At 49.5% G+C, this 27,973-nt stretch overlaps 1 protein-coding gene across 2 annotated transcripts; it reads right to left on the bottom strand.

The window, feature by feature from the left end:
- Positions 1-461: 461 nt before the first annotated feature.
- On the bottom strand, positions 462-27,973 carry Fam83f (family with sequence similarity 83 member F). 2 transcript variants are annotated; one of them, XM_028790022.1, is made up of 6 exons: positions 27,452-27,910; positions 10,781-10,948; positions 10,206-10,327; positions 8,241-8,926; positions 3,047-3,061; positions 1,899-1,933 (listed from the first exon to the last, which is right to left on the bottom strand). In XM_028790022.1, the coding sequence occupies exons 1-6, from the start codon at positions 27,908-27,910 to the stop codon at positions 1,899-1,901; spliced, it is 1,485 nt and encodes a 494-aa protein (XP_028645855.1). The 2 variants fall into 2 exon arrangements, with proteins under 2 accessions (XP_028645854.1, XP_028645855.1); XM_028790021.1 differs by lacking the exon at positions 3,047-3,061 and having other exon boundaries at positions 462-1,939; positions 27,452-27,973.

Raw genomic sequence — 27,973 nt, 5'->3', positions numbered from 1 at the left:
TGAGGTGTCATTTGTAGATGTTTAGTCTGGTTCTTCCTCTCAGCCCCATGCTCCCAGATATAAGACTCAGACTCAAAATATGTTTGCAAATACCTTGGCCATATAACTAAACTCTACTCTTATTATGTCATAAATTATCCCAGGTACTTTAACCTACCTTCTCCCCTGGGGCTAGTTATCTATGCTCGGGTACCATGTGTCCATCTCATCTTTCCTGGTGCATCTCCAGTGCCTGGCTCTGTCCCAGAATTCTTTCTGCCTCCCAGATGTCCCACCTCCTATTCTACCATTTCCTGTAGAGTTTTTAATTGACAGGTGACGCATCCATACAACACATTCTCTCTAGATCTTTCCCACATCTTCAAGGCAACCACCACAGTAGAGGTCCAAGAGCCTACTTCCCATGTCACCCAGGCTTCCCAGCCATTCCCCCAGAATAAGCACACACTACACTGCCAGCATTGTAACAGGAAGCACTTACCAGAAGTGTTTAATCCTCACAAAGGCTTGGGAAGCCATGGTGGGGCTAACCTCAGGGTGGACAGAGGGGACTCTGGACTGAGGCCATCCATTATTTTCCTTCTCCCTCCCCACCAGCAGGGAGGCCAGACACAGGAACAAGATGCCACGTATTGCCCACTTCTGTAGTCCACAGTGCCCCCTCCCTGTCTCTCACCAGCTGCCTCTGCAGATGCCCTTGTCCCTCGCCGGTACTAGTGGTACCCAAGGTCTTTTTAGAAAGGAAAGGGGACAAGATCTTGGTTTGGAGGCCTGGAAAGTCTTCTGTGTGGCCCTCTGCCCCTCTGCCATTCTGCCTGTTCAGGAGGGTTGTCCAGAGTCTAGGGTCAGATGATGTCTTCTATGTCATGCTGACTCTCCCTCAGCCTGGACAGGTCACTGTAAGGGGAGGTGGCTGCTTGTCCTAGCAATTAAGCCAACCTGTTTTAGGGAACCTCAGGCTTCTAAGAGCAGCCTGCAATTCTGAAAGAGGCTAAGGTTAGTCTTTGGCTGAAGTTTCATGGAGGAAGCCCTAGTGGGTGAAGAAGGCTGGGAGGAACCCAAACGCTCTTGTCCTCAGGGCCCAGGCTCCTCCCCTGCACTCCCATCCTCACAGGGTCTGTAAACAAAAGCCTACTGAAAGGAGCAGGCCCAGAGGAAGGCACTGCAAGCTCTGGTTTTCACCAGCACCAGCCAGGGAGCCCCAGGGCACTCAGGCAGGCTACAGTGGAGGAAGGAAAGGGGCTCTTTACCAGCACTGTCAGATCCTGCCACTAGCTGGAGGGAGGCAGAAGAATTCGTGTCCCCACCCCAATTCCAGTAGGAGACTAGTTCAGGAGCTATCAGGAATGAGTGTTTGTAAGGCCATAATGGCCAATATTCCAGCTGTTCCAGCTGGATCTTCTACCTGGAGCAAGACTGGCTCAGAGTCCCACCTTCTTCTCTTTTTCCCAACAACCTCTGGAGTATGGAAAATTACACAGCACCAGATGTCCAAGGAGAAGGCCAAGTGGCTGGGCTGCTTTGGACATTGTTCTACCAAGGCAGAAAGAATGGCCCTTGTCCCACCCAAGGACCTGTAGGGAGGGCTGGCCCAGTGGAGGACAGGTTGGCAACAAGGGAAGCAGACTCTAGGCAGGCTTCTACTTCATGTAAACAAGGTAGCGGCATCCCTTGTCAGACCACCACGTTCTGCTGCAGGTATGCGATGGTTTAGATGCTGAGATGAGATTCAGATCCTGCTGTCTGGAATTCTGGCACTAGGACTGGAATGGAGGCTACAGGGTAGGAGGCCTGCTGAGGGTCTGATGTGTGACCTAGTGCAGGAAGAGGCCACGTTCTCCTCAGCACAGGACCAGATGGGTGGGCATCTGCAGGTCCTGCCCACCAATATCTGCAGCTCAGGAGATCACACAGTTGCTGGCTTTGGTTATTCCTTTACCTGTGGAGACAGGGCACAGACATGAAGGGTATTAGTAATAATCCCAACCTTGAGCCACACTATGGGTTTGGTGTTCAGGGCTAATACCTCTCTGCTGTTTATCTGGACTCCAGGTCAACAGGGAGCCCAGGAAAGCAAAGGTACTATTTGCTTCAGTGGCCTCACCATGATCGGAGGATCCCATGACTGGAGACATCAAGTGATCTGTGTCTCCTGACCAAAAAAGACAGGGACTCTAGAGTCAGCCACCAATGACTTAAAGATTCCTGTCACTAGCAGCTAAATGTTGTAGGCAGCTTAAAGCGCTCAGAGAAATCAAAGGCACTCACAGGGATCCTCACAGGAGGGTATAGGGGTAGCAAGGATGAGAGCCAGAACTATTTGCCTTACTGCAGAGCTGAAGCAAGAAGTAGCCCTGTTCCTGATTGGTCAGAGCCAGACCCTGGCCTTCCAGTCCAGTCTCAGGTCTGTCTGGCACTCAGGTAGCTGAGTTATAGAAGGGCCCTGGGGAGGGCCAGCTGCCCTGATGGGCAAGGCGGTCACACTGCTATGGGGTGACCCAGGGAGAGGATGGAACAGTGTAGGCCCTGAGGTTGGGAAGGCTGTCTTTCTCTAGACTGCCCCTTTCTCTCCTCCCAGCCTTTCTATCTCCTTCATAATCCTAGGAAAAGGTGCCAGCAGTTTTCATGAGTGAACCCTGCTCTGAACTCTGGGGAAGGGAGCTGTGATACAGCCCTGACACCTCTGGCTGGCCCTAGAGGCAGAGTCCATGTCCTCAGAACGCCTGCTGGCTGCTTTTCCCAGGTGGAAGCCACTGTGTTACTTCCTGCCTATTCGTCCTTATACAATAAAGACAACCTCCCTGGCACTCACACCACCTTCTGTATCACTTCAACTGTGAATTTAATTAAGGTGACACTGCCTCTTGTGAGTTGTAGTAGCAGGAGAGGCACTGGGCAGAGGCTAGGCTAGGCAGGGTGGCTTCAGCCTTTTGTGAGACCCCTTGCCTTTCGAAGGCCACACTACCCAGGCCTGCTGTCTGTGCTCCACTAGATATTGACTCACTGAGGCTACAGTGACCTCACACCTCAGGAGCTCCTGCAGAACTGCCTGAGCCCCTCCCTCTGGGTGTCCCCTAGACTCAGGCATATGACTGCCCAGGGGGAGGTAGAACAGGAAACCAGCAGCCTTCTGTGGTGATGCTGAGGTCTGTGTCTGGTATCGCTCTGTGAAAGTCATTAAATTCTACCACCCTGGAGCCCCTTGCTGCTGCTGCAACAGCGGATGCATAGTTCCCACTTCCTCCCCTCAGTGGCTTTTTCTGTTTGCTTTGGCCCAGTAAGCAGATACCCAGTACCTCCCCAGAGGCAGTAGGATTTTGGAGGCAGATAAGCAATATCAATCTCTGGATCTAGAAACGGGGCAGGAGTGTGCCAAAGGCACAGGAGCACCAACAGCCTGTGCCCTGCCAGCTCCTTCCCCAAGAAGCTGGTCTTTGGCAGGACCTGACCCTTTAGTTTTTAGGGTTGGATGCCAGCCTGAAGATATCCCTCAGGGTTCATTGCCATGACTCTGACAGAGAAAAAGGCTTGAGGGAAAAATCGTTTGTGTCCCATCATTCCTTCCATGTTCATTTAACTAGGAAACTGCTAAGGGTAGGTGCCTCAGACCCATGCAGATAATGTGGAAGAATTAAACCAACCACCCAAACTATTTCTTTTTATAAAGTATGTCAGCAGGGTAGTGAATGCCCAAAGAAGCCTTATGGGAGAAAGCCAAGCTATGAAGAGGATTAGCATAGCTGAGCACTGGCGGCAAACACCTTCAATTCCAGCACTCGGGAGGCAGAAACAGGTAGATCTCAGAGTTCAAGGCTAGCTTGGTCTACAGAGCGAGTTCCAGGACAACACAGAGAGACCCTGTCTCAAACAAACAAACCAAACCAAAAAACTAAACTAACCCAAAACATAAGAGGATCATCAGCCTGAAGCCTGGGAAGAGGAATGAGGAGCAGCAGGGATGGGAGAAGGCATGCAGGCGGGGCGTGAGGGAGGCCTAGGAATGCCACAGCCCGGGGCCTCAGGAGAAGGGGCGGCAGCACTGTGGTGACAGTAAGTCCCCTCTTTTTATAGCTTTTAGGGCTTCACATTCTTTTTATCTGGAACATTCTTCCCCTGATGTCCATGCGTCTATTTGCGGCTCTGCTCCAGTGTTCCTTAACCAATGAGCCATCCCCTGGGCACCCTGTCTGGGCATAACCGTGACAACACTTCCTGCCTTCGACGACGGTCTCTCAGGTAATGGGTACCACAAGAAAAAGCTTTCGTTCATTCCATTTCCTGTTTAATTTAGAATGGTGTCCCACAGAGCAAACGCTTCAAAACAAGTAGGAATGACTAGATATTTGGAGTTCAGACCAATTCAAACAGTGCAAGCCTACCTAGCACCTTAATGAGAGAGTGACCAGAGGCCCAAGCAGCCTCAGAGGAACTGGGAAGCACAGCACAGCTGAGTCAGAGAAACGATTCAGCAGCTAAGAACACTTGTTGCTCTTTCAGAGGACCTGAGTTCAGTTCATAGCACTATACGGTGGGTCACAAACACCTGTAACTCTAGTTACAGGGGACACAATGCCTCCTTTTGAACCATAAAGGCACCAGGCATGCATGCAGTACACATATATACACGCAGACAAAACACTCATACACATAAAATGAAATAAATCATATGTGAACAGAACAGCTGCTTCATCTCCGGAGCAGAGTTAGCTTACCTCAGCCATGTGACCAGCACCCTCTGCTGGTCATAGGGCCCAGAATAATCAGATCTGACTACAGATTCCACACACCAGCTGAACTGACCCATGCTCCTCAGAAGCAACACTTGAGTGATATTCCCAAGAATGTAGCCACAGATCCTCAGCCCTGGAAGCACCTCCCCGCCAATCCACCCTGATGAGAACTCAGATTTCCAGGAAGCACGTCAAAAATCACTATCCCCAAAGGCAAAACAGAAAAGCCTGAAGTCCCCAAGTCCAGAACCCTTGTAGCTACAACTCTAAAATCAGAGCTGGTATCACAGGCCTTCCGATCTCTAAAGACACAGGGAAATGGTAACATCTCTATCCTTCTGGAGACAGCTGCAGCTGCTTTGAGGCGCCTGGAAGCAGAGACTATGCTGCCCTTCCCTCACAGCCTGTCTGTGGACATGGGGATTGGCTCTTCTGGAGTGTAAGGATCTTGCTCATGGGGCACCATCATCAGGGAAATGCCTGCAAAAACCACCTGAGTTCTGAGTGACAGAATCTCTCGCTATGTCTCTTTCACACTTGAAAACCACTGTTCATTTTCTAATTGATCCACTAGAGGTTCAAGAACAGCACTTGGAACTCCCTCCTCAAACCTATAGACCCCCAAGGGCAGAGCTTTGCCTGAGACTCCGGTAACTAACTGTGTTTGTTGGTGCCGGTCTGAAGACCCCTGCACTGGAGAGCTCTGTAGGGGAAACCAAGGCTCTTGTTCAAAATGCAGGTATCTACACTCAGTCCTTCCTGACCTTCGAATGTATCAGTTACCATGTAGTGTAACCAGGAAAGGTCTTCTTCCCCTGGAGCCGGCATATTCTAGGCTAACAAGAGTGAGAGTATTCATGTGTTGGAGACACTGAAATCCACTATTTTGTTACTCGAATTTCTTTGATACTGGCATTCCTGTGCTATGCTTCTGATTTAATGTAATGTTTAATTTTTAAATACTTGGCAGTGAGGATCGGTTAAAAGATGAACTGGATCTTCGTGGCAACAGCTGTGACAAAAGCTTTGGTTTCCAAAGCTTTTTTTTCTGTCAGCACTGCCAGCATTCCACATTTTGCCGGATGCCATCAATCCCTAAGTTTTTACCTATATGGTGAATGTCATCCAGAGAATGGTAGATTTAATTGACTAAATCCTGTTTCATAGTGTTTTTTTTTTTTAAATGCAAGTTTCTGAGCCCAGCTCAGCAGGGCAGACTCTATTCACAGGATGTTTAAACAAGGATGCCCCTGGCTATGCCTTCCTGAGACTTTGAAATCTCTGCCCCCAGAGAGCCTGCCCAGAGAGCCTGTATAGGTAGGTGCAGGCGGCAAGTGGCCAGGAAGGCAGCAACTAATAGCAGTGCAGAGGCAAGGTTTAGTTACAGAAAAAGAAAACCGTAAAAGACACCCAGCTTCAGCCACTAGAGGGGGCTCTGGGTCTTCAAACTGCCAGGCTGATTCCATTATGGATTATGGCCCCCCACCCCCCACCCCCCAGCCCCAAAGGAGGCAATTCTGTGAGATTCTCCCCAGGGCCACACCTGGGTTTGCAAAAATTTGCATGCTGTTTGACAACTATATACTTCTTATCAAGCAATTTTACAGGCTGTCAGCTCTCGGCTTTTCCTATCTTTCTCTCTTTCGCCCACCCTGTCATCCACCCACGTTCTCTCTGACAAGAGGGTGCAGAGACAGATAGGACAGTCAGCATCAACTAAAGGGACCTCAGAAGCCCTCCCCAGCTTACCCCTCCTCCTCTAGAAGAGGAGACAGTCTGGAAGAGGGGAGGGCAGCGATCACGCCACCACTGTCTGTCGCAGCGTGAATGCTCCCTGTGGGAAGGGGATTCCTTCCCTGGATGGATTCCTTCTCTGAAGAGGAAGCTGAAGTGGTTCCAATCCAACTCAAGCTCCAGCTCTCTGAGGACTGGGACCCATGCTGTGTTATGAGGTGTGTAGTCAGCTGCTCAGCGGCTGCCACCTTAAAGGAAGGAACCAGAGGCCCCTCAGCCTAGGGCTTGGAGGGCAGAGAAGGTGTAGGAAGGGCCTTTGGGAGGAGAAGCTGCTTCTCAACTCTGCTTAGAGCAAGGATGAAGCAGGGGCCAGAGGTCTTAGTAGAGAGCTGGGATTTCAGGGCCTTGATGAAGGTAGCAGGGTATGTGTAGTGAGGGTGGGTGCCACCTCTATGTTCTTCCCAAGGCTGAAGCTGGACACATTTCAGACTTTTCTATGTGTGTCAGCCACTCTTACCCAGCCTTTCTACTCAAGGGGCTGGGTGCTCTGGAGCCAGCGCTCCCAAGGGTGCAGAATGAGGTCCTGCTTGTTGGCTCCACAGCACCATGTACAAACGCTCAGAGACAGGCAGCAGTGGCAAACACTAACTGCCCAAGTCATCTAAGCAGGGGAATCTGACACCAGAGGCAGCTAGAAGGGACAAGACAATGGGCTTTGTGTTTCTATGGAAACAGCACCTCAGAGTGAGGGGTAAGGGAAGAGAAAGCTTCCACCTCACTTCCAGTCAGGAGTTGGGAAACAGCCCCTTTGTGGTTGGGCTCCCTCTCCTCTTTCTTGCCAGGTGTTCACCATGGCAACCCTCCTTCCAAATAAGAGGCACAGCACATCAGCATCTGGTGCTGGGGAGCCAGGGAAGCCCAAGGGGAATGGGAATGAGAGACCAACCACTCCTTGACAGGAAGAGGTCCAGGCCTGGCTTTGAATCAGGCTTATAGTCATTTCCACGTCCTGCACTGACTGTGCTTCCCCCAGTTTCCACCTGCATCTCGACTCAGTGCATCTCGAAAGTGCCTGTGCATAACCTGGCCTGCCTCACTGCTCAGACACTTCGGTGGGGGAGGAGACCCCAGACCTGCTCTGTCTGATGTCACCACCAGAACCCTGAAAGATCATAACGGAGACTGTTCCGGAGAAAGAGAAAAAAGACAGGGTTTCAAGGAGATCCCAGAGAAATGGTTAGAAAAGCTATCACCACATCACCAATCTCTCCCAAAGGGCAAATCTACTTTCCAAACTGACATGGGGAAAACCAGTTCTAAATATTACCACAGACACTGGAAAGCTGGGTCAGGGTATCAGTGGGACCAGGTAAAGGTGGGGTATGTCTGTTTTGGCCAGATCCTGATGACAGCAAGGAACAGGGTGGCCAGAAAGAGCCTTAGACTCTGTTTGTTTATAACAGAAAAACTTGTCACACTTCCTTTTTTTTTCTGAGTTCCTAGGAAGGTGATCTGAAACCATGGAGGGTTAAGAGTCCTCGAAGGCCAACCCATGCCCACTGCTGTGCTCAACGCTAAGCAAGCCACACATCACCCTTTCCCCTGAGACCAGGAGTCTGAAACTGTGACCTACAGTGACCTGCCCAGGGTCACCAGGTTCAATGATCAGAGACAGACCAGGAATGGAGTTTCTTCTGACCCAGGAGCACCTTCCTGCTTCCTGCCAGGAAACCGTACCCTGTAGCTCGGAGGCCATGTGTGCGGCCAGGAGCTCACCTGATATGTTGGCACTGGAACCCTCATTGTGCCTCTTTCCCAGAGGAAACTCCACATCAGCAAAAGTCTCAGTGGAGGGGGAGCTGGCCATGTTGCTGGGCGTTGCAGGCCTCTTCACTCGCCGGCTGAAGAGCCTGCTGCTGAAGCGTTTGCCCTCCTTGGCAGGGGTGGCTTCTCCATTGACAGCTTCTCCCTTGCCATTCTGTGGGTGTGCCTCTCGGGATTTGTGCCTCAGGTCTGTGTGTGCGTGAGAGACCGTCCTGCCATCTTTAGGTCTCAGCAATCTTGGGGGGATCGGCTCCACTGTGGGCAATACCTGCTCTACTGTAACCAGGTCATTGAGAAAGCTCTCCAGACGCCGGGCAGACTCACCACCGCCACTGTCCTCCTCCTGCCCCTCTGGGTTGCCACCAGCTTCCCGCTGCTGCCGGGCCGCCCAGCGCATCATCTCTCCTGGAGGACAGCGGGTGCCTGCCACTAACGCATACTTGGGGTTGATAAGCTTTCGAGCTACAGTGGAGGAGTAGGTGAGGCCAATCCTGCCTGCCAGGCCCAGGTGCTTGTACAAGTTCACCTCCTCAGAGATGGCATACAGCTCCCGGAACTCTATGTCAAAGGGCTCCACGTTCTGTCCAGTCAGGAGCAAGAGGAGATTCCTGTCCACGTAGGAGGAGCTCCAGGTAAAGCTGGGGATAGAAAAGCAGACTTGGCTAGGCCCAGACCTCTCCAGTGTCCTACTAGTATCTCCTTCAACACCCCCACTGCCCGGCCTCAGCCTGCCTTATGGGCAGGCACACTGCCTGATGTCTGGAGAAAGGTGCCTCACACTGGTCTACTCTCCTTTCACCAGGCCAGATTCTCCTTTCCTTTCCTTGCCATGGGGCTTGAGAAGTCAGACCTGGATCCACATCTACCCTGTTCGGTACAATGCGGCTTATAGGACCTAAGGTAGAACATGCCACAGGGAGATAGCAAGTTCTTAACTCAAGACTTTGAGGCGCAAATGAAATAGCCAGCTAAACACCTGATGCAGACATATGCATAGGAACTAAACCGCACCATTGCTAGTCTGCGTATCCTTCCCAGAGTGCACACTGCCTGCGAAACTCATACTTTAACTGCAGAAGAGGATTCAGGTCATTTACTCATTGCTACAGTATGCTCAAAACTCACCTTGATTTTCACTTTTTCAGAGGAAAGACATGACTCAGATACAGGTTCTTATGCACCTGGTACCTTTTTGCTTTTCTATTCAAATTCTGGAGTCATCTCTCTGTGCCACATCTGTAGCAGTGGGAATGAAGACAGTCCCCATAGCCTCATCCGTTTGAATGCTTAGTCCCCAGTTGGTAGAACTGTCTGGGAAGGATTAGGACTGTGGGTTCTTGTAGGAGGTGTGCCACCACTGTGGATGGACTTTCAAGTCTCAAAAACCCATGTCATTCCCTGTTAGCCCCCTTTGCCACGTGTGTGTGGATAAGATGCAAGCTCCAGCACCATGCTGGCTTGTCTATTGCCATGCTCCCTGCCATGATCATGAACTCTAACCCTCTGGATCCATGACCCCTCAAACTAAAGCTTTCTTTTACGTCACCTTGGTCACGATGTTTGGTCACAGGAATAGAAAAGTAACTAAGACAATATCTTACATCTCTTTCCTAGTTCTTGTCCCTTCTACTTCCTGCTTATTCCACTCAAAAACCAGCCTCAAAGTATAACTGGCTGCCAGAGGACCATGACAAGCTGGCAATGCTTAATGCCTAGGAAGAGTTGATCTTCTATCTGGAATAACTAATCAGTCAACAGAAATTCTGAGGAAAGGAACTGGGCAGGAGGCTATTTGCGATCAGAACACAGACAATGCCTCTGAAAACACATACCATGGAAGCTCCAGGCTAGCTCATTCCTGAACAATTACCATGAATACAGGTCCCCTGGGCCCTCCCCTGACCTGGCCCAACATACCTGTAAGATCCGGTGGCTACTTTGTCCCCATCAACCATCAGGAACTTTGATGAGAGAGTCCCCTTGATCTTCCCCATGGGCATGTAGAACCCAACTCCTGTCACAGAGCGGACACGGATGTTCTGTTGAGAAGAGAAGAAAGACATATTGCCCTGTTTGGGGAGACTGTGAGGCTCTGTAACAAGGCCTAGCTTTGGGAAAGGTCCATAGATCGTTACTGCTGCCCGAGTCTTTCCAAAATTCTGTGCTTGCTCTACCTTTACTTGTTTTACTTTGAACAAGAAAGTTCTTGCTTAAAGCTCCCCACCAGAGAGCTAGCTACAGCCTTGTGTTGATCCTGACAGTGAAGTCAGTGGTTCTACAGACTGACCACCCCAGGGCTGGGTCACCGCTGCCTCCTACTGCCTCAGCAGCTCTAGGACAACATTTAGGATATATAAGTAGGCAGTTATAAGTTCCTGAGTCTTGGCTTCACATAAAAGGAAAAATATTGGGATTCTGAACTTCAGTCTGAGCCCCTGAGCTTGGGAGGAGGCAGGAGGAAGGCCCACAACCTGTACCAGTGGTGAACTCACCCGAATGCGGAAGTCTGCAAGCTCTAGGCCCTGACACATCTCCAAAAAGAATTTCACTCCACCCTCATCCAGGATGATGTATACAGGGACCCGGCGCTTAGAGGCAGCATCCACAATGTCTTGGAATATATCTCCATCAGTGAAGAGATCCATGACCACAGCAATGACCTGGAGGGAGAAGGTGCTACTGAGACGTTATGACTGACACATGTTCTGAGACATACCTGCCCAGAGAGGACCACTTTGCTTTGGGACAACTGATGGCCAAGAGTCAAAACCCCTACCTGCCATCACTCCTAGATTCTTCAAAATTCTACCCACACTTAGACCATACTGAATTCAGGTGAAGGGCCTGGGGGTGCAGGTTCTGCTGCATGTATTTCATTCTGGATAAACCCCAGCCTTATCATGGAAATTTCCGAAAAGCCCTATCAGAAGAGGACTGAGAGGCTGGAAAGAGCGGCCCCTGCTGCTCCAGAGAAAAAGCAGATGTGAGGAGATGCTATGGCAGAGATGCAAGGGGTCCATCAGCCACAGATCTGCGTGAACAGCAGGCCTGGGCACTCTATCTCTCATCTGCTGTACATCTCCAGTCCCGACGCTGGCAGAGTTGGCCGGGTACCCCTGACCTCTGACCTCTGATGTTCAGCATTCCTCCCAGCCCTAACCGTTCATCATCAAATTAAGAACAGTGCTCAGGAACCCTCGCATACAAAAAGCAGCCTTGCTTGGTCCCCTTAGAAGCAGAGGCATTTTTTTGCCCTAGGGAAGACCTAGTTTTCTAATTTGAGCTGCTTCCATTTTTGTACACAAACCATCCCCTGTCCCAGTCCTAAGGTTTTTCTTGTGGGCTCCTAACACTGTAGACCCGCCATTTCTACTTATACGATCTTGGGCAAGACACTAGACCTCAGTAAGCCTGCTTCCTTATCTGCAAAGTGGAGATTCCCTGTACTTCATACATTTGCCGTTAGAACTGGAGATAAGGGACGAGAGATGCTACACACCCTAGTACATAGTCAGTCCTCAATCAACAGTAGTTTTAAATACTGACTCTTCAGCCAGGCTAACTCTGGCAGGAAAATGAAGCTAATCCCTACCTCAGTGTGTTGATGACTCAATGCACACGTTAACATTTGGAGCGATGCTGGCCTTCTATCACCTACAACTCTGTCATGCACGTCAACATCATCACACTATGTTTTACCACGAGTCCAGGCTCTGAGTCTCCCTATTCCCCCACTTTCTACAATATCACTTATTGCTCTCCCTAGCTCTTTCATTTGCCAATCATCAACATCCACAGGATGATGACTGGGCCCCCATAGGCACAGTGAGGATCTAAAGACAGATAAGTTACAATTGCCACGAGGATGATAAGCCACTTATACAAAGTAACTAAGGTACAAGGTGAACAGATAAAGGCCTTACGAGTTACACAAGTGACATGTGATATGCAGGGAGAGAGATAGGCAACACTACTTAGACCAGGCAAGAAGAAGAGAAGCATTACAGTGACTAGGATGTCCTAGGGAAGGACAGGGTGAGGACTAAGTAGGGAACTTGGCTGGGCTCCTGGCAAGGAGCACCCCAGCTGAGCTGAGAGAATGTGCCTTCCTTGTTGTGAGGAACCCACAATGTGAAAGTTTCTGACAAAAGGCACAGCTTCAGCAGAGACACTACAAAGCACCATGGTCCTTAATTTTACATTAACCTGGCTGGGCCACAGAGTCCAGATATTTAGTGTAATACCATTCTGGATGTTTCTATGAAGGTATATTTTGGGCTTCAAATAGGCAGACTATCTTCTAGTGTGTGTGTGTGTGTGTGTGTGTGTGTGTGTGTGTGTGTGTTCTCCAATCAGTCCAAGGCCTTCATAGACAAGACTGACTTCTCCTGAACAGGAAAAAAATCTGCAAGCCTCATGCCTCTGAACTCGTACTACAACTCTCCCCTAGCTCTCTAGCCTCCTTGGTTACCCTGAGGCTTCAGACTTTTGTCTAAAAAGTCACCTCTGTAGCCAGGTGTGGTGGTGCATGTCTGTAATACTAGCACTTGGAAGGTGGAGGCAAGAAACCAGGCAGGATAAGCATTGTCAGCATAGTCACACGCATACACAGACAGACAGAAAGACAGACAGACAGACAGACAGACAGACACACACACACACACACACACACACACAGAGTGCTGATTCTGTTTCTCTGGAAAACCCTGACTAATGCAGGCTGAGGATGAGGGAGAACACGTCCTAAAATACTTCCTGAGTGCTCATGCACTTTGGGGAACTTTTCTGATTCTTCACAACCACTCTATTGGGAAGGACTATCATTCCCATTCCACACTTGAGGAAAGTAAACACACAGGAGCTAAGACTGAGCCCAAGGTCATGCAGCTAGTATACAACAAAGCAAGAAGCAAGGACGTCTGACCTAAGACCACATTTCACTGCTGCATGATATCCTAGAAACACCAAATCAAAAAGCCTATTCTTAGAAAGGACTAAGGTCAGACCAATATCTAGGGAGACTAACAGAAAGAAGAGATACAAACAGAATGCAGAATGAATAGAATTACAGATATGGTGGAGCTCTAAGGAATAGCACAACATGAGCTAGGTGTGGTGGGAGAACTGTCTAAACTCAAGTGTGTGTTATGAGACAGTAGAACCACACCAGGCCAAGCACCCAGGCAACCTCTTAGATCTCCGCTCAGGTCTATAAAGGAAGAGGGAAACAGACATGCTCTGCAGCTCCCCATGGGAATCGAAGAATTGGCAACAATTTCAATGTCTTTCTCTGGGAGGCAAGGTAAGGAAAGAGGCATAGGGTAGGGTGCTCCATAGCTGACTGAAGCAATGAATGAGCTCTTTTCTAAGACTTCTTTGCTTGTGAATTGCCTGATGTGAGTGCTGGGAACAGAACTCAAGTCTTCTGCAATAACAGCAGGCACTCTTAACAGCTGAGCCATCTTTCCAGACAGTTCTTGAAAGAACTATTGATTAAAACATGTCCAAGGACTTACACTGAGCACAGGAGAGAGGGATGCGGAAGAAGTGAGGAAGGGAAATGGGAGAAGGCCTTTGGTGGACTGATGATAGTAGTGTACTGTGAACTATGGAATATGTCAGTTCTTTTGCATACGAGGCCAATCAATCAAACCAAACAGATGCCCAAGTCCTCCAGCGGGGCTGACACAGTCCAGTGTATGTATGTATGGGAAAGGCAGGGTGGCGTTTGCGGAGGAGGTACATGGTCCTACAGAGAGTGGATACAATCTTGATGACCTGAGTTTGAACCCCAGAACCCACGTAAAGGTGGACAGAGAGAACGGTTGACCTCCACATCCCTGCCATGACTAACCACTACCTTCTCATGCCAGTGCTGAGACCACGGTCCACTGCCCTCTCTCATTCCTAAATTGTCCCCAGTGTCCACCTCAGAGTCATTTCATGTCACCCAGGGCTGCCTTGGATACCCACTTTTACTTTTTTCATAACTGAAAAAGCAAGCAAGAACATTAAGACTTGTGCTGGCTGCCACCTGAGACTGTGAAAGACAGACAGTCCTGAGGACTAGCTTGCAGGAGACTGGGTCTGAGACACCCTGGTGAGAGTCAGCCATCTGTGTCACTACCAATTAAACAATGAAATATCTGGAGTAGGGAAAAAAATCAATTGTGTACTGACTCTTGCAATCTAGTTGTGGAGGGGTGATAATTACCCTGCGCTCTGGTCTCAGAGGGCCCCTGCTTGACATTTATTCTCAGCATCAGGCCCCGGAAAACCAACTCCCACCCCTCCGCTGCAGCACTGAATGTTCCCATGATTCTCCACGCCAAGTCTAACTTCAAGGCTTCTGGTGAAGATGGAGGTTGACAAAATAGACAAATAAATAAATGCAATTTTAAAATAAAAGAAAATATTTACAAGAGAATCATAATCCAGGGAAAGAGATTTGGTCAGGAGAGAAAAATCACGGCCCCTTCTGGCTGGCTCTGCATCCAGTATCCTTCACCTGGTTACCTACTGAGGCGCGACGCAGCAGAGAGAGAGGTTAATTCGAGCTGGCAGTTGTTTAGAAGCTGTCGCAGGCATACTGGCAAGGAGGCTCTGATGCTGCAGGACTCCTCATGGGGTGTTTCCATAGCTCATCATCTCCTCCTTTGAAAGCCTGCCCAGGCAGCAGGGGTGGGGGAGTGGGAGGAGGGTGTTAGGGAGCCCTAGGATGCCCTTCTATCTGCCATTCAACTTTAATGACTCCTCTCGCTTTCTAGCTTCTTTCCTTAATTGCCATCAGAGAACAGAGATGAGGAGGACTCTGACTTGCTCTGCAGCCCCCGTATGTTTAGATGACCCAGGCTACAGAAGGCTCTGACAGATGTTCACACACAGAGAGCTGATGGCTGCTGGGACATATCCCCTAGCCTGCTCCACGGGCACTTACAAATTCAACATCCTTCCAGTCACAGACAAAGGCAGAGTCTTGGCTTTTCCTCCTCACTGAGGTCCTCACCTCCTCACCCTCACGGTGCTCCATGAACCCTCTCCTCTTGCTGTTCCTATGAATACTATCACCCTGAAGTTAAACAAGAATCCCTGTCTCTTGTTTAACTTCTGGAAGAGCTTTGTGGCTGGTCCCTTTTGTCCCCTCTGCCCTCTGATTCCTTTCGTAGCCTAAAACAAGGTTGATAAGCCAGTTGGTCCCATGACCCTCAAAGGGTTCAAATTTTTTAAGAGTCTTGGCATCAGCAGGGCCCACCAGTGGGGCAATTTGTTTCAGGCCATTCAGAGTGACCTACAATAACCCTAACCCTGGACTTCTCTGTTGCACTAGTGACCGCTAGAGCTGTTGTGGCACTTTAGGGGATTCAACAGCATCCTTGGTGTCTACCCAGTACCAGCAGCATCACCCCAGAGATGAAGACCAAGTATTTCTAGCTATAAACAAGTAAATAAATGTCTCCTTGAGTATGTAATATCATGCAGCTCAGCCTCTTCTGTTCCTGAACCTTTCATAACCTGATAAAGTATTTATGCAGCTTTTACAACTCCAGGAATTTCCTGAGTCCCTCCTCTCAGGATGTTACCACACTCTGCTTCCCGCCCATCTCCATTCTAAGCAAACAACAGAGGCTCTGGACACTCCAGTGTAATGTCTGTCTTCTCTCTGTCCCCTCTCAGACTGTGGGCTTCTGAGAGGAGGCACCGGCAGACTCCTTTCAGAATTTCCACCCTTGGCAAAGAGCTCAGGGACAGGCTATTCTCCATATCTAAATGGAGATATGTGTATCTGTTGTGTATGGCTACAGCTTCTCAGTGTTCTTCTTTATTTCATTAATGGCAAGGCACTGAGGGAAAAGATATTGAGTAAGATTTTTGGTGAGATGGTTTTACTAGAAGGCAGAATTGCAGTTCTTCCTCAGGGGCAGAGAGAATGATATTACAGCCTCAGCAATCGTTCACAAGCCTGGTGGCTCTGTTTTCACTCTGCTTACCAAAGATCCTGAAGGAGCAGCCAGCCCTGACTGAGAACAATATTTATCCAAGGGGGAGAGCTCCTACATCAAGGAAACCAGGCCAGGAGGCAGGGCCTTCCCCAGCACACACAGCAAGTGCCTTTGTGCAACTCCAGAAGGCAGCCTTTTCTCTAAGACAGCATGCAAGGTCAGGGAGTACAGAGCATCTGCATGCCAGCCCCCACAAAGCCGCCTGACCCTGTCCACATGCAGGGTGCCATTGTATTTGGCTCCCTACGTTCAGAAATATTTCAACCTCAAGACTCTCTGAGAGTCAGGAGAGACTCAGATAGCAATTACCCTAGTTCTAATGTTCAAGTCATCCAGAAGGGTCCTAGGACAACTGGGACTCAAAAGCTCAGGGTTTTTCTGCATCAGTTGTTACCACAGGCAATATGGACATAACAAGCTACAGAACCCTAGGCCACCCGAGGGAATACAAAACCAGGATGCCAATGGAGACTGTAGGTGGAGACAGTTAACACAATTCTCCCCACAAGCTTCCCCAGCTCAGCTCACGTGATGTGGAACTAAAGGCTCCGTGGGTGGGCACAGATGCAGGTACCTGTAAGATCACAATCTTCACCATTCCTCTGCAGAGGGAAAGCCAACCAGCCTGCTGACCTCAGATGTATGGTGGTGAAAGCCACTTCTCTTGGTGGAGGAAGAGAAAAGAGCCAGGGGTGCTTTGCCCCTGTCTGAGCCTGGGGCCCAACTTTCAGCCCACATGCCCACCTTGCAGGGCTACTGTGAGTTTGGATAAGGGCATGGCTGAAATTTCAAGATCACCTGTGCAGTTATGAGGCCTCATTAAATTCACTTGCTATCAGGCTAACTCCCCACACCTTTAGCCTTCTGGTTAAGACGGGCAGAACCTGGGCAAACAGGTCCAGCTGCTGCCTCCCAGAATAGCCACCAGTCTGGTTATTCTACATGGGGTGGGAGGTTGGTTTATTAGGGTTCAGAGAGCAGCCCTTCCCTTCCCACTGCCGAGGGCCATGCTAGCTGGGTCTGATCAAATAGCCTGTACTCAAACACCTTTGACTGCGGAATCCCGTTCTGTGCTATCCCTCAAGAAGTCAAGGTTTACTGGGCAGCACTCAGAATTATCAGCTTTTAGCCTGTAAAGAATCATTGGGAGCCACACCAAAGATGGGAGGGGATGGAAGAGTGTGCTTTCAGAATGTGGATTCCATGACACAAAGATTATGATACCCGGGTCCCAGAAAATACATCAGATCAGCACACCTACCCTCCCCTAGGTGGTCTGAGTGTAAAGTGGGCAGATCACCTTGAGTGAATGCTGGTGTTTAGAAGAGACCATATAACCCCAAGGCAGGAAACCTTTCTGCTGTGTGGCTTTGGGCCATTTACTCATTGTTAAAGGGGAAGGGCACATCTTCACAGGGCTCTTCTGGTATGTGTGTGGTATATGTACATGAGTGTGTGCATGGCCACAGCCTGTAGAGCTCACAGCACAGTTAAGAAACTTCCAGAGTATGGAAATGATTCTCCTCGAGTGGAAAGCACTCTGGGTACATGGTGAGCACGTTCTTTGTCACTAACATTGCAAAAGGCGCCATGTGAATGAGGAGTACTTCTGACACTTTAAGTTTCCAGTTTATGTAACCTAGGGCAGCCAGGTATAAAGGTGGTAAAGCAGACCAAGATAGCCCCAGAAAGAAGGGATTCAGGCTGCAGGACCTCACACAAGAACACTCCCCAATCTGAACCACAACCTCTTTTGTTTCATTCCACCCTGGCCTAAATCCCCACAGTCCAAAAGTACAGTAGGGAAAATAGACTTTGGAATTGGGACGTCCATATTGGCTGTGAGATAGAGACAAGTTGCTTAATTTCTCTGACATCCATCTGGAAAATGTGGCTATTTCATGGTCCTTAAAAAAGAAATGCAATACTATCTGGACAGAATTGCATATGGTATCTTCCCCCGACAGCCTCCCTCCACCCTTCCTCTTTGATGGGATCTAACACACAAAGTTCTCAGCATTGACTAACTGGATACTAGCTTATCCTGTCTTGGTCATTCTCCCTTCCTAAATATGGATCTCATAACACAACCCAAGTACACCCTATCTAGACCCAACTACTCCGTGGCTCCCAACTGACTACAGAGGCAAGCCACAGTCCCTCAGACTGGCTGAAGGTATTCCACATTTCCTGGACCCAAAGCTGGCTTGTTCTTCTTACCCTCATCCCTACTCCCAACAATAAGTTCACAGAGATGAGTCTGTTCTCCAAACACTTGAGCAGGCTAGGGACCTTACACCTCAACTCAGGCTATCAGCACTCTGTTCCTGTTGTGCTAGACCTGCTCCATCCAGGTCCCTGTTTTGTCCTTACAGAGGCTGTTCCAGGATCATTCTCTGTCCCTAGTCCCCAGTGCAGTCTGTGACCTCCTTTGGATGCATGTCTTCCCAGGCCTATGCCTGTTAGGCCCATGCTAGTGTTTCCATGAGCAAACGTGCTAAGCAAGGGATCTCCACACAGGGGATTCCCTCTGGAGTGGATGATGTGGTTTGGGCCTCAATTCTACCCACCAAGAAGGCAGAACCAAAGCCAGGCTTTCAACAATGTCCTGTTCCCTGTGTGGCTGCCAGGCTGCTGCCACCCCACCAGTGGGACTTCTGAGCTTTGTCAGTCTCAGCTTCCCAGCTGTCTGGAGCTATGTTACAATGTTTTGGGCTCACTAATTAGACATCATTAAACAGGAGGCTCCCTGGTTACACTGGCAGACACAGGAAGCCAACTGTGCCCAGGCAGGCCACTTCTACTCCAGACTCCTCAGCCTCAGCTCAGAGGCCTGTCTGTGCTCCTGCAGGGTGGAGCTCACTGCTGCATGCTGGGACTCAGTTTCTACTCCTCTAACCCTATGACATCTGTACTGACACAGGCTGAATGAAGGAGACATACCAGGGAGACCTGACCCAAGCTGGCTCTCCAGAGAAAGAGGACATACATACCCACATGAGCAAGATCAACTCATTCAGCCACCATGAAGCACACGTGACCTGCTGGGGTGTGAGTGCAGCAATCCTGCTTAAGATCCTAGGCCAGCTTTTCTCTGCCCCAAGGCATGCTTCTGGGATGACTTCCCCTGCACTAAGTTGGTGTTAATTAGTGAAAATGATCTAATGCAAGCTCATTTTAACATTAGCTTAAAGCCAAACATAATTAGGAAGATAAATCAGCTACTAAAAAAAAAAAAAATCCAATGAAGATACACAAACGAGTTTTTGGATCATCCGCTAGGCTGGGTTATATCCTTGCACCCCAGGCTCTATGCAAGGCACTGAGAGCAAGGCACTCAGAGTGAGGCACATCTCAAGAAATGCCTGACTAGATGTTTCCTGATGGACCTGCCAGAGTGGGTCAACAGGTTGGCAGCTTGCCTGGAAGGTTCTGAGAAGCAGCAGGAGTAATCTGAGGCCATTGTCAGGTGAGATGGTCTTGGGAGGGCTTCCCCAGAGAGGTGGGGTGTATGCAAAGGGAGGTGCCTGACTGGAGTAAGAGGTAGACTAGGGAGGGGCTGGCAGGTGAGGGCAGTCAGGCCATATACTTGGAGGAGGGGAGCTGTTAACTCAGTGCTCAAAGCCTTCAGCCTTACACACAGCCCACCCACTGATTAACCTGCCCTGCACAAACAGCTGAGTTAGCCCTCAGTGAGCCTTGGCTCATTGGGACCTCAGCAGACACAGGCAAGCCTAGTCTCAGGCTCATCTCAGCTACCATCCAGCCTCTACTGATGAGCAGTGTGACCTCATCCTCTCTGCCCCTCGGTTCCCTTGTCTATAAAGCAGTACATTGCTGGACTGGTATTACACAGTCTAAAAGGGCTGTTGGGCTGGAGATGAAGTTTGGTGAGTAAAGCATGTTCCCAGCACACACACAGCCCTGGGTTGGATCTTCAGCTTTACAAAAACTAAATATCTAGCTTAAGTACCCAGTAAATAATAGCTATCAATACCAAATCCCATTCCTCACTGTACTGAAATGCATTTTCTTTTGGCTTCGCCCATTAGACCTAGGCAAGGTTCACATTTGATTCAGCTGTCAATTTCTGGTAGCTAGCGCATAATAAGACACGGAGTGGTGGTGCCAACGGGGGATTCTCTGGACAGTCTGAAAACCCCTTGGGAGGAGAAGCTAAGGTCTTTCCCACTCTGCCCTCCAGGAGCCACAGAAAGGAAGTGACCTGGTCTCTCTGGTCTCTACTTCTGACCCACCACCCACCCCTTGACTCACTATGAAAGAGAGAGAGAGAGAGAGAGAGAGAGAGAGAGGGAGGGAGGGAGAGACAGGCTGACTTATCCAGACTGACTTATCCAGAGCCTCCCACGTGCCCAGCACAATGATGACCAGCCAACACACAGTATCCAGGCTGAGAGTACAGATCATTTGGGAAGCTGGGCCAGAGACACTAATCATTAGAAAGCCATCGGCTCTCTTCCAGGGCTAAGATTTCTGGGATCATTAGCAAGTGCAGACTCCATGGAGTTCAGAGAAGGAAAGGGAAATCTGGAGAAAGCCAGAGCTCTAAGTAAGGCTGGCTACTCAGTGTACCTGGGGAGTTGGGGCAGGGGGTACCTAGGGTGTGCTAGTCAGTGCCAGGAGCCAGGCCAGGCAGTCAGCCCTGCAAGACCTCTGTTCTCTTCCCTGCTTTCTCCCAGCTCACACTGGCAGCTAGCCTCAGAACTGGCTCTGCTTTGTATGCTCTGAGGGAGGAAGGGCTGGCCAGCAGCCAGCCAAAAGGAGGCAGCATCCTGAGGGCTGAGAACATGGAGGGGGAGGGGTGTTAGTATGGGAATTCCTAAAAGGGTCCTTGCCTTTTAGGGAAACCACAAGACCAGGGGCTATGACCTCAAAGAAGACAATATGGAGAGTCTATGCACACCCCTATGCCTGTGTTACCTGCCCCAACACTGTCTTCTCTCCCTGACTCAGCCCAGATCAGGCAGCTAACAGTCATGGACTTGTCTGTCTCCAAAGCTAGTTTACAAGCCTCCAGGATCAGACTGGCAAAGCATACTGATAACAAATACATTTTGAATGTTTCTAGAAGTTTCAGAGGGAAGAAAAGATGGTTCCAAAGTACAATTCCCAAGAATAACGTACACTTGCCCAAGGACACATCTGGGTAGGATTTCGGTCTTAGAACTTCATATGTCCCGTGAACCTCAGGATTAGTTAAAAGAAACAGGCCCTCTCCTTTCTCAACAGTTTTAACCTTGCCCTCACAGAAATCCTTTTGTCTGCCTGTATCACTCACTCTTTTCAAGACACAGTCCTTGGTGATTCTTAGCAAATCTTGTAAACACAGTAGCAAAAATCATGCCCATCTTACAGATGTAGAAATAGAGGCCCAGCTAAGTTAAATAATTTGCCCCAGACAAGCAAGTAAGAGAGACAGTGAGAGTGAGCAAAGAAGAGGATTCTCCCAATCCTGGCTTCCAGCAGAATATTCCTTTCTCTGGTGATGGCTTAGGTCATCTGAGATCTCTGTCCAAAAGATCCTGCTTTACAACCAGGAATCCCAGAGATCATGAATATGCTTCCAAAACTCCATTTCCTATGTTGTATCCTGAGACTAGTATAAGGGAACTCACAGTGTAAGATTTCTAAGAGGCTACTCTCCCTTCCTCTCCCCAAAGAGATAAATGGACCAAGCTACAATCAGCTTAGCAGTCTAGTTCCCTCCTGGTTGGGGACTCCTCTCCCAAGAAGCTGTGGGTCTCTGTAGTCAAAAGGTCTGGGGATTGTTGCTAGACTCTGGCTGAGCCCATTCTGGTAGTCAGGCCTTTCCAGGGACTATCGTCAAGAACGCTGTCACTTCCCAGTTCAGGAGGGGGGTGGGTGGGTAGGAGTTTCCATGCTTTTCTGTCTCATTACTCTCTACTCAGAGTCCAAAGGGATTCCAGCGTAAGGGTTTGGGTGCCACAGCCAACTCCCTCTCCCTCCTCCAAAGCAAGGCTAACGGATACACTAAAGGGGGGACAGAGTAGCAGGTGCTGACTTTCTATACAGAAACAGAAAATGTATCTCCCCAGAGCCTCGGGCCCTGAGTCTCAAAACTCTCGGTGCAGCTCCCCTCTCCTGCTCACAGAAAGAAGCAGCTGTTTATCAGGACAATAACCATTTCTGCTGCTGGTAAGCTTAGCTTCCACAGACAACTCCCCCTTTTCTAAAGTATCTAAAAACCTAGACATTGTCCCATCTATTTTATTGGTTAGCAGACTCAAGTGGGAAGAGATTTGTCCAAAGGAGCCCAGCTCCTAAGAGGATGGCTGGATCAAGACAGAAGACCCTTCAACTCTAAAGCCTGGCTTCTATCACCGTCATGGAAGTTGGGGCAACATTACTCAGAGATCCCAGCTCCCCAAAACAATGACTGAGCACAAAGACAGACTTAAAACTCCACAGCCAACGTGCCTAGAGATTTCAGGGGAAGCTGGGACAAGCCAGGGCAAGAGCCAGAGGGCTGTGGAGCTAGGGCTGGAACTGCAGCAGGGCCACTCCCCATCAGCCCTCATGGGACAAGGACCCCAGAACTGCCCACATGTGTTTGAGACAACGCCCATGTAGAATATTCACTTGTGGAAGGGCGGAGGAGCTGAGACAGGGGACAGTATGTGTGAACTGTAGACCCCTGGGCAGAGAAGGCACTCAACTTGGTACCTTTTGCTGAATGTGGCTGGAGACTGAAGGTCATGAGAGAAGATAAGCCTGTCACTTGAAAAACCAGATCTCTTGGTGACATAAATTGGTGACTCCAAGACTTTGCTATATTCCTTGGGCACTGGATTCCAGCTGTTCACCCTTGCCTACCAACACCTGTCTGGCCAAAGCAGCTTTATCTAGCATGCCTTGTGCTTTGAAGCCTGGAGCCTCTTTCCTGTTCTCCTCGGCTTTTGTCTACTTCATTCTTTTGTACCTCAGGGTTCCTCTGTGACATGAGAATAATGCCTGCCTTACAGTACCAAGGAAATCAAGCAGTTCATGGAGAAATGGGGAAGCTGGTGCATTTAGAATGTGGGACCTGGGAATACAGGAGTCAGGAGTCAAATGGATGCCACTGGTCATAAGGACAGGCACAGGCTTGGTGCCACCTCACCCTTCTGGCTAGATTGGATGTTCGGACAGCTTCAAAGAGCCTTTGCTAACCTGGCTTAGGGGTGGGACTAGTGTCTCTCCTGCCACACCTCCTCTCAAGCATTTGTCATACTGAATTATAAGGATGGATTAGTAGACTATTACTGCTTAAAAGCAAGGGCATGTCTCCTCCACCTCTTTTCCACTAATGCATGTTTAGACGCAGGAGACCTCCATGATCAAAGGGATGCGAGGCCCTCCAGGTGGCCAGCCCAGTGGATTAAGGTTGTTTGTTTCTCTTACTCTGGCTTCCCAGTTTTCCAAGGGGTCTTGCTGCAGGATACTCCCTGGGAGTTCTGAATGTCCAAGCTGCCCAAGCGGCAGCAGCAGCTTGCCCTGGTCTTCCTTGTTAGCATGGCACAGGCCAGCGTTTCTAAAAGGCTTGGAGTTTAAGTAGACAAAGGAAATCATTAATGATACTAAAATAAGCAGATCTCTCAAGGTGGAAAAACGACAGAAACCACCCCACAAGCAAACACAGCTGGATCTTTGAAAGGTGGGTACCAACCAGCACAGCTTGGGGAAAAAAGTTTTTCTGCCATTTGCAGAGGTTCAGAGAGTAGCTAAAGCTTAACCCCTCAGAGGTGTTTCTCCCATGGACAGGGACCACCACCATACTGATGGTGCCCTCACTGGTTTCATGCCTGGGCCTTCCTCCCCAAACCAAAATTGTGTTTTGTTGTTTTGTTTTGTTGAGACAGGGTTTCTCTGTGTAGTTCTGGCTGTCCTGGAACTCACTCTGTAGACCAGGCTGGTCTCCAACTCAGAAATCCGCCTGTTTCTGCATGGAGAGTGCTAGAAATAAAGGCAAAATTGTTTTCAAAGTGCCCCTCTAAGGCTCCTTTTCTGTTTCCCTTTCTCTTTCCTGGCCAAGTCCCAGCAACTCCCTCTTTCTTATCTGTCTTTTGGGAACAAAAATAATAGCATCTTATAAGATTATTTTGAGGATTAAATGAAATAAAACCCAGAATCCCTAGCACCCAGGTGGACTGCCTACCCTTCCAAGCCATAAGATCTCAACACACAAACCATCATCTCTCAGTCTAATCCAGCCTTGAGGGTGCCAGACACTCCCTGGAAACAAGGGAAACTCCCTCCCTCAGGGTGAACAGGGAGGAGAATCTGATTTGATTGCCAAGGAAATATACTTGCCAGTTGGATGAGCCAGGGGCAGGGCCAGCCTGTGGTCAGGACATGCTGTGTTTGGAGCGCAGGGTAAAGAGCAATCTGGGTCTTTCTATAACTACACAAATGACCTTTAAGCAAACTTCCTTCCTGCTCTGTGCCTCAGTTTCCTCACCTGTACACACCCCGACCACACCTCACAAAGTCCTCGGCTCCCTCCAGTCAAACTACTCTGCATTTGGAAGCAAGAGCAAATGTCCCACTTCCTGCTCAGTAGTCTGTAAGGGAGAGACTGTCCACCCAGTTTTCTCTCAGTCTTCCCTCCAAACCCGTAACCCACCTGCCACAGGCAGCCAGCCTCCCAGGGACAGCCTCGAAACTCCCTTTTCCTCCTAGCAGAAGCCTCAACATTTGCGCAAATTCTTGAAGGGCAAAGTCCACAGCTTGGGTCTTTACGGCTAGTGCCTGGCACACAGTAGATCTCTGGAAATCGGTCATCAGGTCAATCTGCACATACAGCACTGGCTCACAGTGGCAAGATAGTCTGTTCAATGTTTATTTAAAGAGTTAGGAAAACCCCACCATACAGGTCATGCACAGTGGCACAGGGCCTGGTGTCTGCCTTCTAACCAGAGTACAGGATGGATACCACAACTTGTAGACTATACTAGATCCATTCAAACTCCATGCAGAATCCCATCACACCATGACAAAGGACAGCAGGTTAGGGTAGTGCAGTGATTCAGAGCAAGGGCTTCGGTGTTTGGATTCTGGCTCAGCTGTTTACTAAGTTAGGCAAGTAACTTAACTGTCCTAGTAACTTACCTGTCCCAGTAACTTACCTGTCCTGCATCTTGTTGTTGTTGGTTTTTTTTTTTTTCCTCCAAATATAAGAAAAACATCTGTCTTACCCAGAGCATGAGACAGGGCTTAGGCAGTGAAGGTTTGCTGCCAAATTTGACAGCCTAAGTGCTATCTTTGCTCTGGGCCTCAGTGTCGCCTTCTTCAAGGCTTAGCTCCAACTATCAAACTGCTTTGCATCTTGAAGGGAAAGAAGTCTCTCATTTCCTGCTCAGTACTCCACTGAGAGACTGCCCATCCCAGGTTTTTTTTAATCTGTCATTCCAAACCTACAACTCACCTCCCACTGAGAGAAAGGAGAGATGGATTCCTGCAAGTTATCCTGTGACTTACCTACACACACACACACACACACACACACACACACACACACACGCGCGCGCATAAAATGTCAATTTCTTAAAGCAGATGATCAAAAACACGGTGGGTGACAAGTCACAAGCACTAAATAAATTAAGGTTTAGTGAATGTTACAGAATATTACATCATCAGTCCTGACCCTTGACCCCAGCTACAGTTCACTGCCATCCACTTCCTTTTCCTCTTTGTGTGTGTGTGTTCAGTCTTGCCTTTTTCTTCAGCAGAGAATAGTACACAAAGAAAGCTTAGTCAGACAAGGAACAATTATCTAGAGGGAAGGTGGAAGAAAGGACAATGAAAAGCTCACTTCTCTGGCAAGCATCTAGCCCACAGCCTAGGCCACGCCTCCCAGGAAGAAGCAGCCCTCACTGTCCTTCCTAGCATCTTTTCTGTTTGGCCTCCAGGATAAAGACGGCTGTAATTACACTCATGAAGTTAAGTAAGAACAGTGGACTCAAGCCTCCAGTTTTACATTCTGATCTGGGCAGCAAAGGCTGTTGGCATTGCTTAATAAATCCCAGTGGCGGGTTGGCTAAATGCCTAGGGGGTGGAGGATGCTTGCCCTCAACCCTGAATACCAGCATTCAACTTCTAGAACCCACATATATGGTAGCAGGAGAGAACAGACTCTCCAAAGATGTCCTTTGACATTCAAATGTGCCAGGACACCCCAAACACAATAAATACGTGTGATCAAAGTATGTCTATCACTTCTTAGTGTTTAGAAGGTAAAACAATAGATGTCTCCTTAAATCTGAATTTAGCTAAGTGGAAAGTAACTTTTAGCATCAACGCGCCCCATGCAGTATTTGGGATAAACTAACACTGAAGACCTATTTGAAGTTCAGATTTAATGCAATAGCCCACATTTTACCTGGAAACTACCCAAGTACCCAAGGGCACAGAGGAAAAGATTAGTCTTTCACCTATCCCACAGCCAGCTGTCCAACTGGTATTCTAACCAGGCTCCTTGGAAACATCTTCTTTCAACACCCAGGCAGAGCAGATGGGCTAAGTAGGAGCCTCTTCCTGAGCGGCTGAGACCAGTGCCTTGTGGGAGCACCCAACACTGGGCCAAGCCACCGCTAGAGCTCAAAATAGCTTTCCTCATTCATTTGAGCCTGCTTGGGCTCTAGTACCAAACCTGGGAGAGGATGATAATGGGAAAGCCAGGTTGTTTTGGGGAGAGAGGCTCCCAAGAAAAGCTCACCTGGCACGGAGGGTAAGGGAGGTCATTTCCAACCACCTACTTCATGAGGTTGTTAAGATCAAATAGGGAAACGGCTGAGGATACACCTTGTAAATAAATCCATGGTCATAGGTCATGATCAAGACCTTTGAGTGGCTCGTTTAGCACAGGGCCTCATAACCGTCATACTGTCCAAGGAAGACGGATGTGACAGAGGTGTACCAACACACAAGGCTAGCGCATTGGACACTGTAGTAAGAAAGACCAGTGCTTTACCACAAACGTTCACATCCGTCTCTCACAAGGTCTCACCACAGCTCCACAAGGTGAGGACGAGCTGGGGTCCATTTCCCACAGGATGATGAGAGTGGCCTGCAAGTGAGACCAGGCAGGGGAGTTGGGGGTGGGGGGTGGGGTCCCACTGGTGCAGGATAGGGGCGGAGACCTACCTTCTGGGCCTGCTGGATCATCTGCCTGACTACCTGCTTCAGGTGCGGCGCCTTCTCTTCTTTGGGCGGGTGGGTGAAGAGCGTGACTCGGCTCACACCGCGGTAGAAGCTGGAGTCGGTCCATCCCAGGTCCAGCGGGGGCACTTCGGTGTCCGAGCGGTCTGGCCAGTAGGCCAGGGACTCACCGGGCTCGGCCGGGGCCTTGGCCTTGGCACGGGCGTTGGAGACAGCTTCCTCGTAGGGGCTCCAGGCGGCGCAGAGGGCCTGGCGTTCCTGGCTGGAGAGGAAGTCCCGCAGCCGCTCCTTCTTGACCCGTTCGCGGTAGGCCTGCTCGCCTTCACCCAGCAGAGCCTCCAGCGCGGCCCGCCGCCTCTCGCAGTAGTAGAAGACGGCATGCGCCTCGGTCACCCTCTCGTTCACGTGCGCCTCGTCCAGGCAGCTCAGCTGGGACTCGGCCATGGCGCCCCAGCCCCGTCCCGGGCCCCGGGCTCGGACCCTGCTGTCCCCACCGCTGCACCTGGA

This window comes from Grammomys surdaster, unplaced genomic scaffold (assembly GCF_004785775.1).
Source record: "Grammomys surdaster isolate TR1022 unplaced genomic scaffold, NIH_TR_1.0 125852, whole genome shotgun sequence".
NCBI classification, from domain to species: Eukaryota; Metazoa; Chordata; class Mammalia; order Rodentia; family Muridae; genus Grammomys; species Grammomys surdaster.
The sequence above is the reverse complement of the archived record's forward strand: the minus strand, read 5'-3'. Positions and strand labels throughout refer to the sequence as shown.

Bases quoted from the DNA above. Each gene is read 5' to 3' on its own strand.
- Fam83f (XM_028790022.1), bottom strand. From the start codon at position 27,910: ATGGCCGAGTCCCAGCTGAGCTGCCTGGACGAGGCGCACGTGAACGAG. The intron at 10,949-27,451 runs GTAGGTCTCCGC...TTCTCCCTCCAG, and splicing joins TGATCCAGCAGGCCCAGAAG to GTCATTGCTGTGGTCATGGA. The intron at 8,927-10,205 runs GTATGTTGGGCC...TTCTATCCCCAG, and splicing joins GTAGCCACCGGATCTTACAG to CTTTACCTGGAGCTCCTCCT.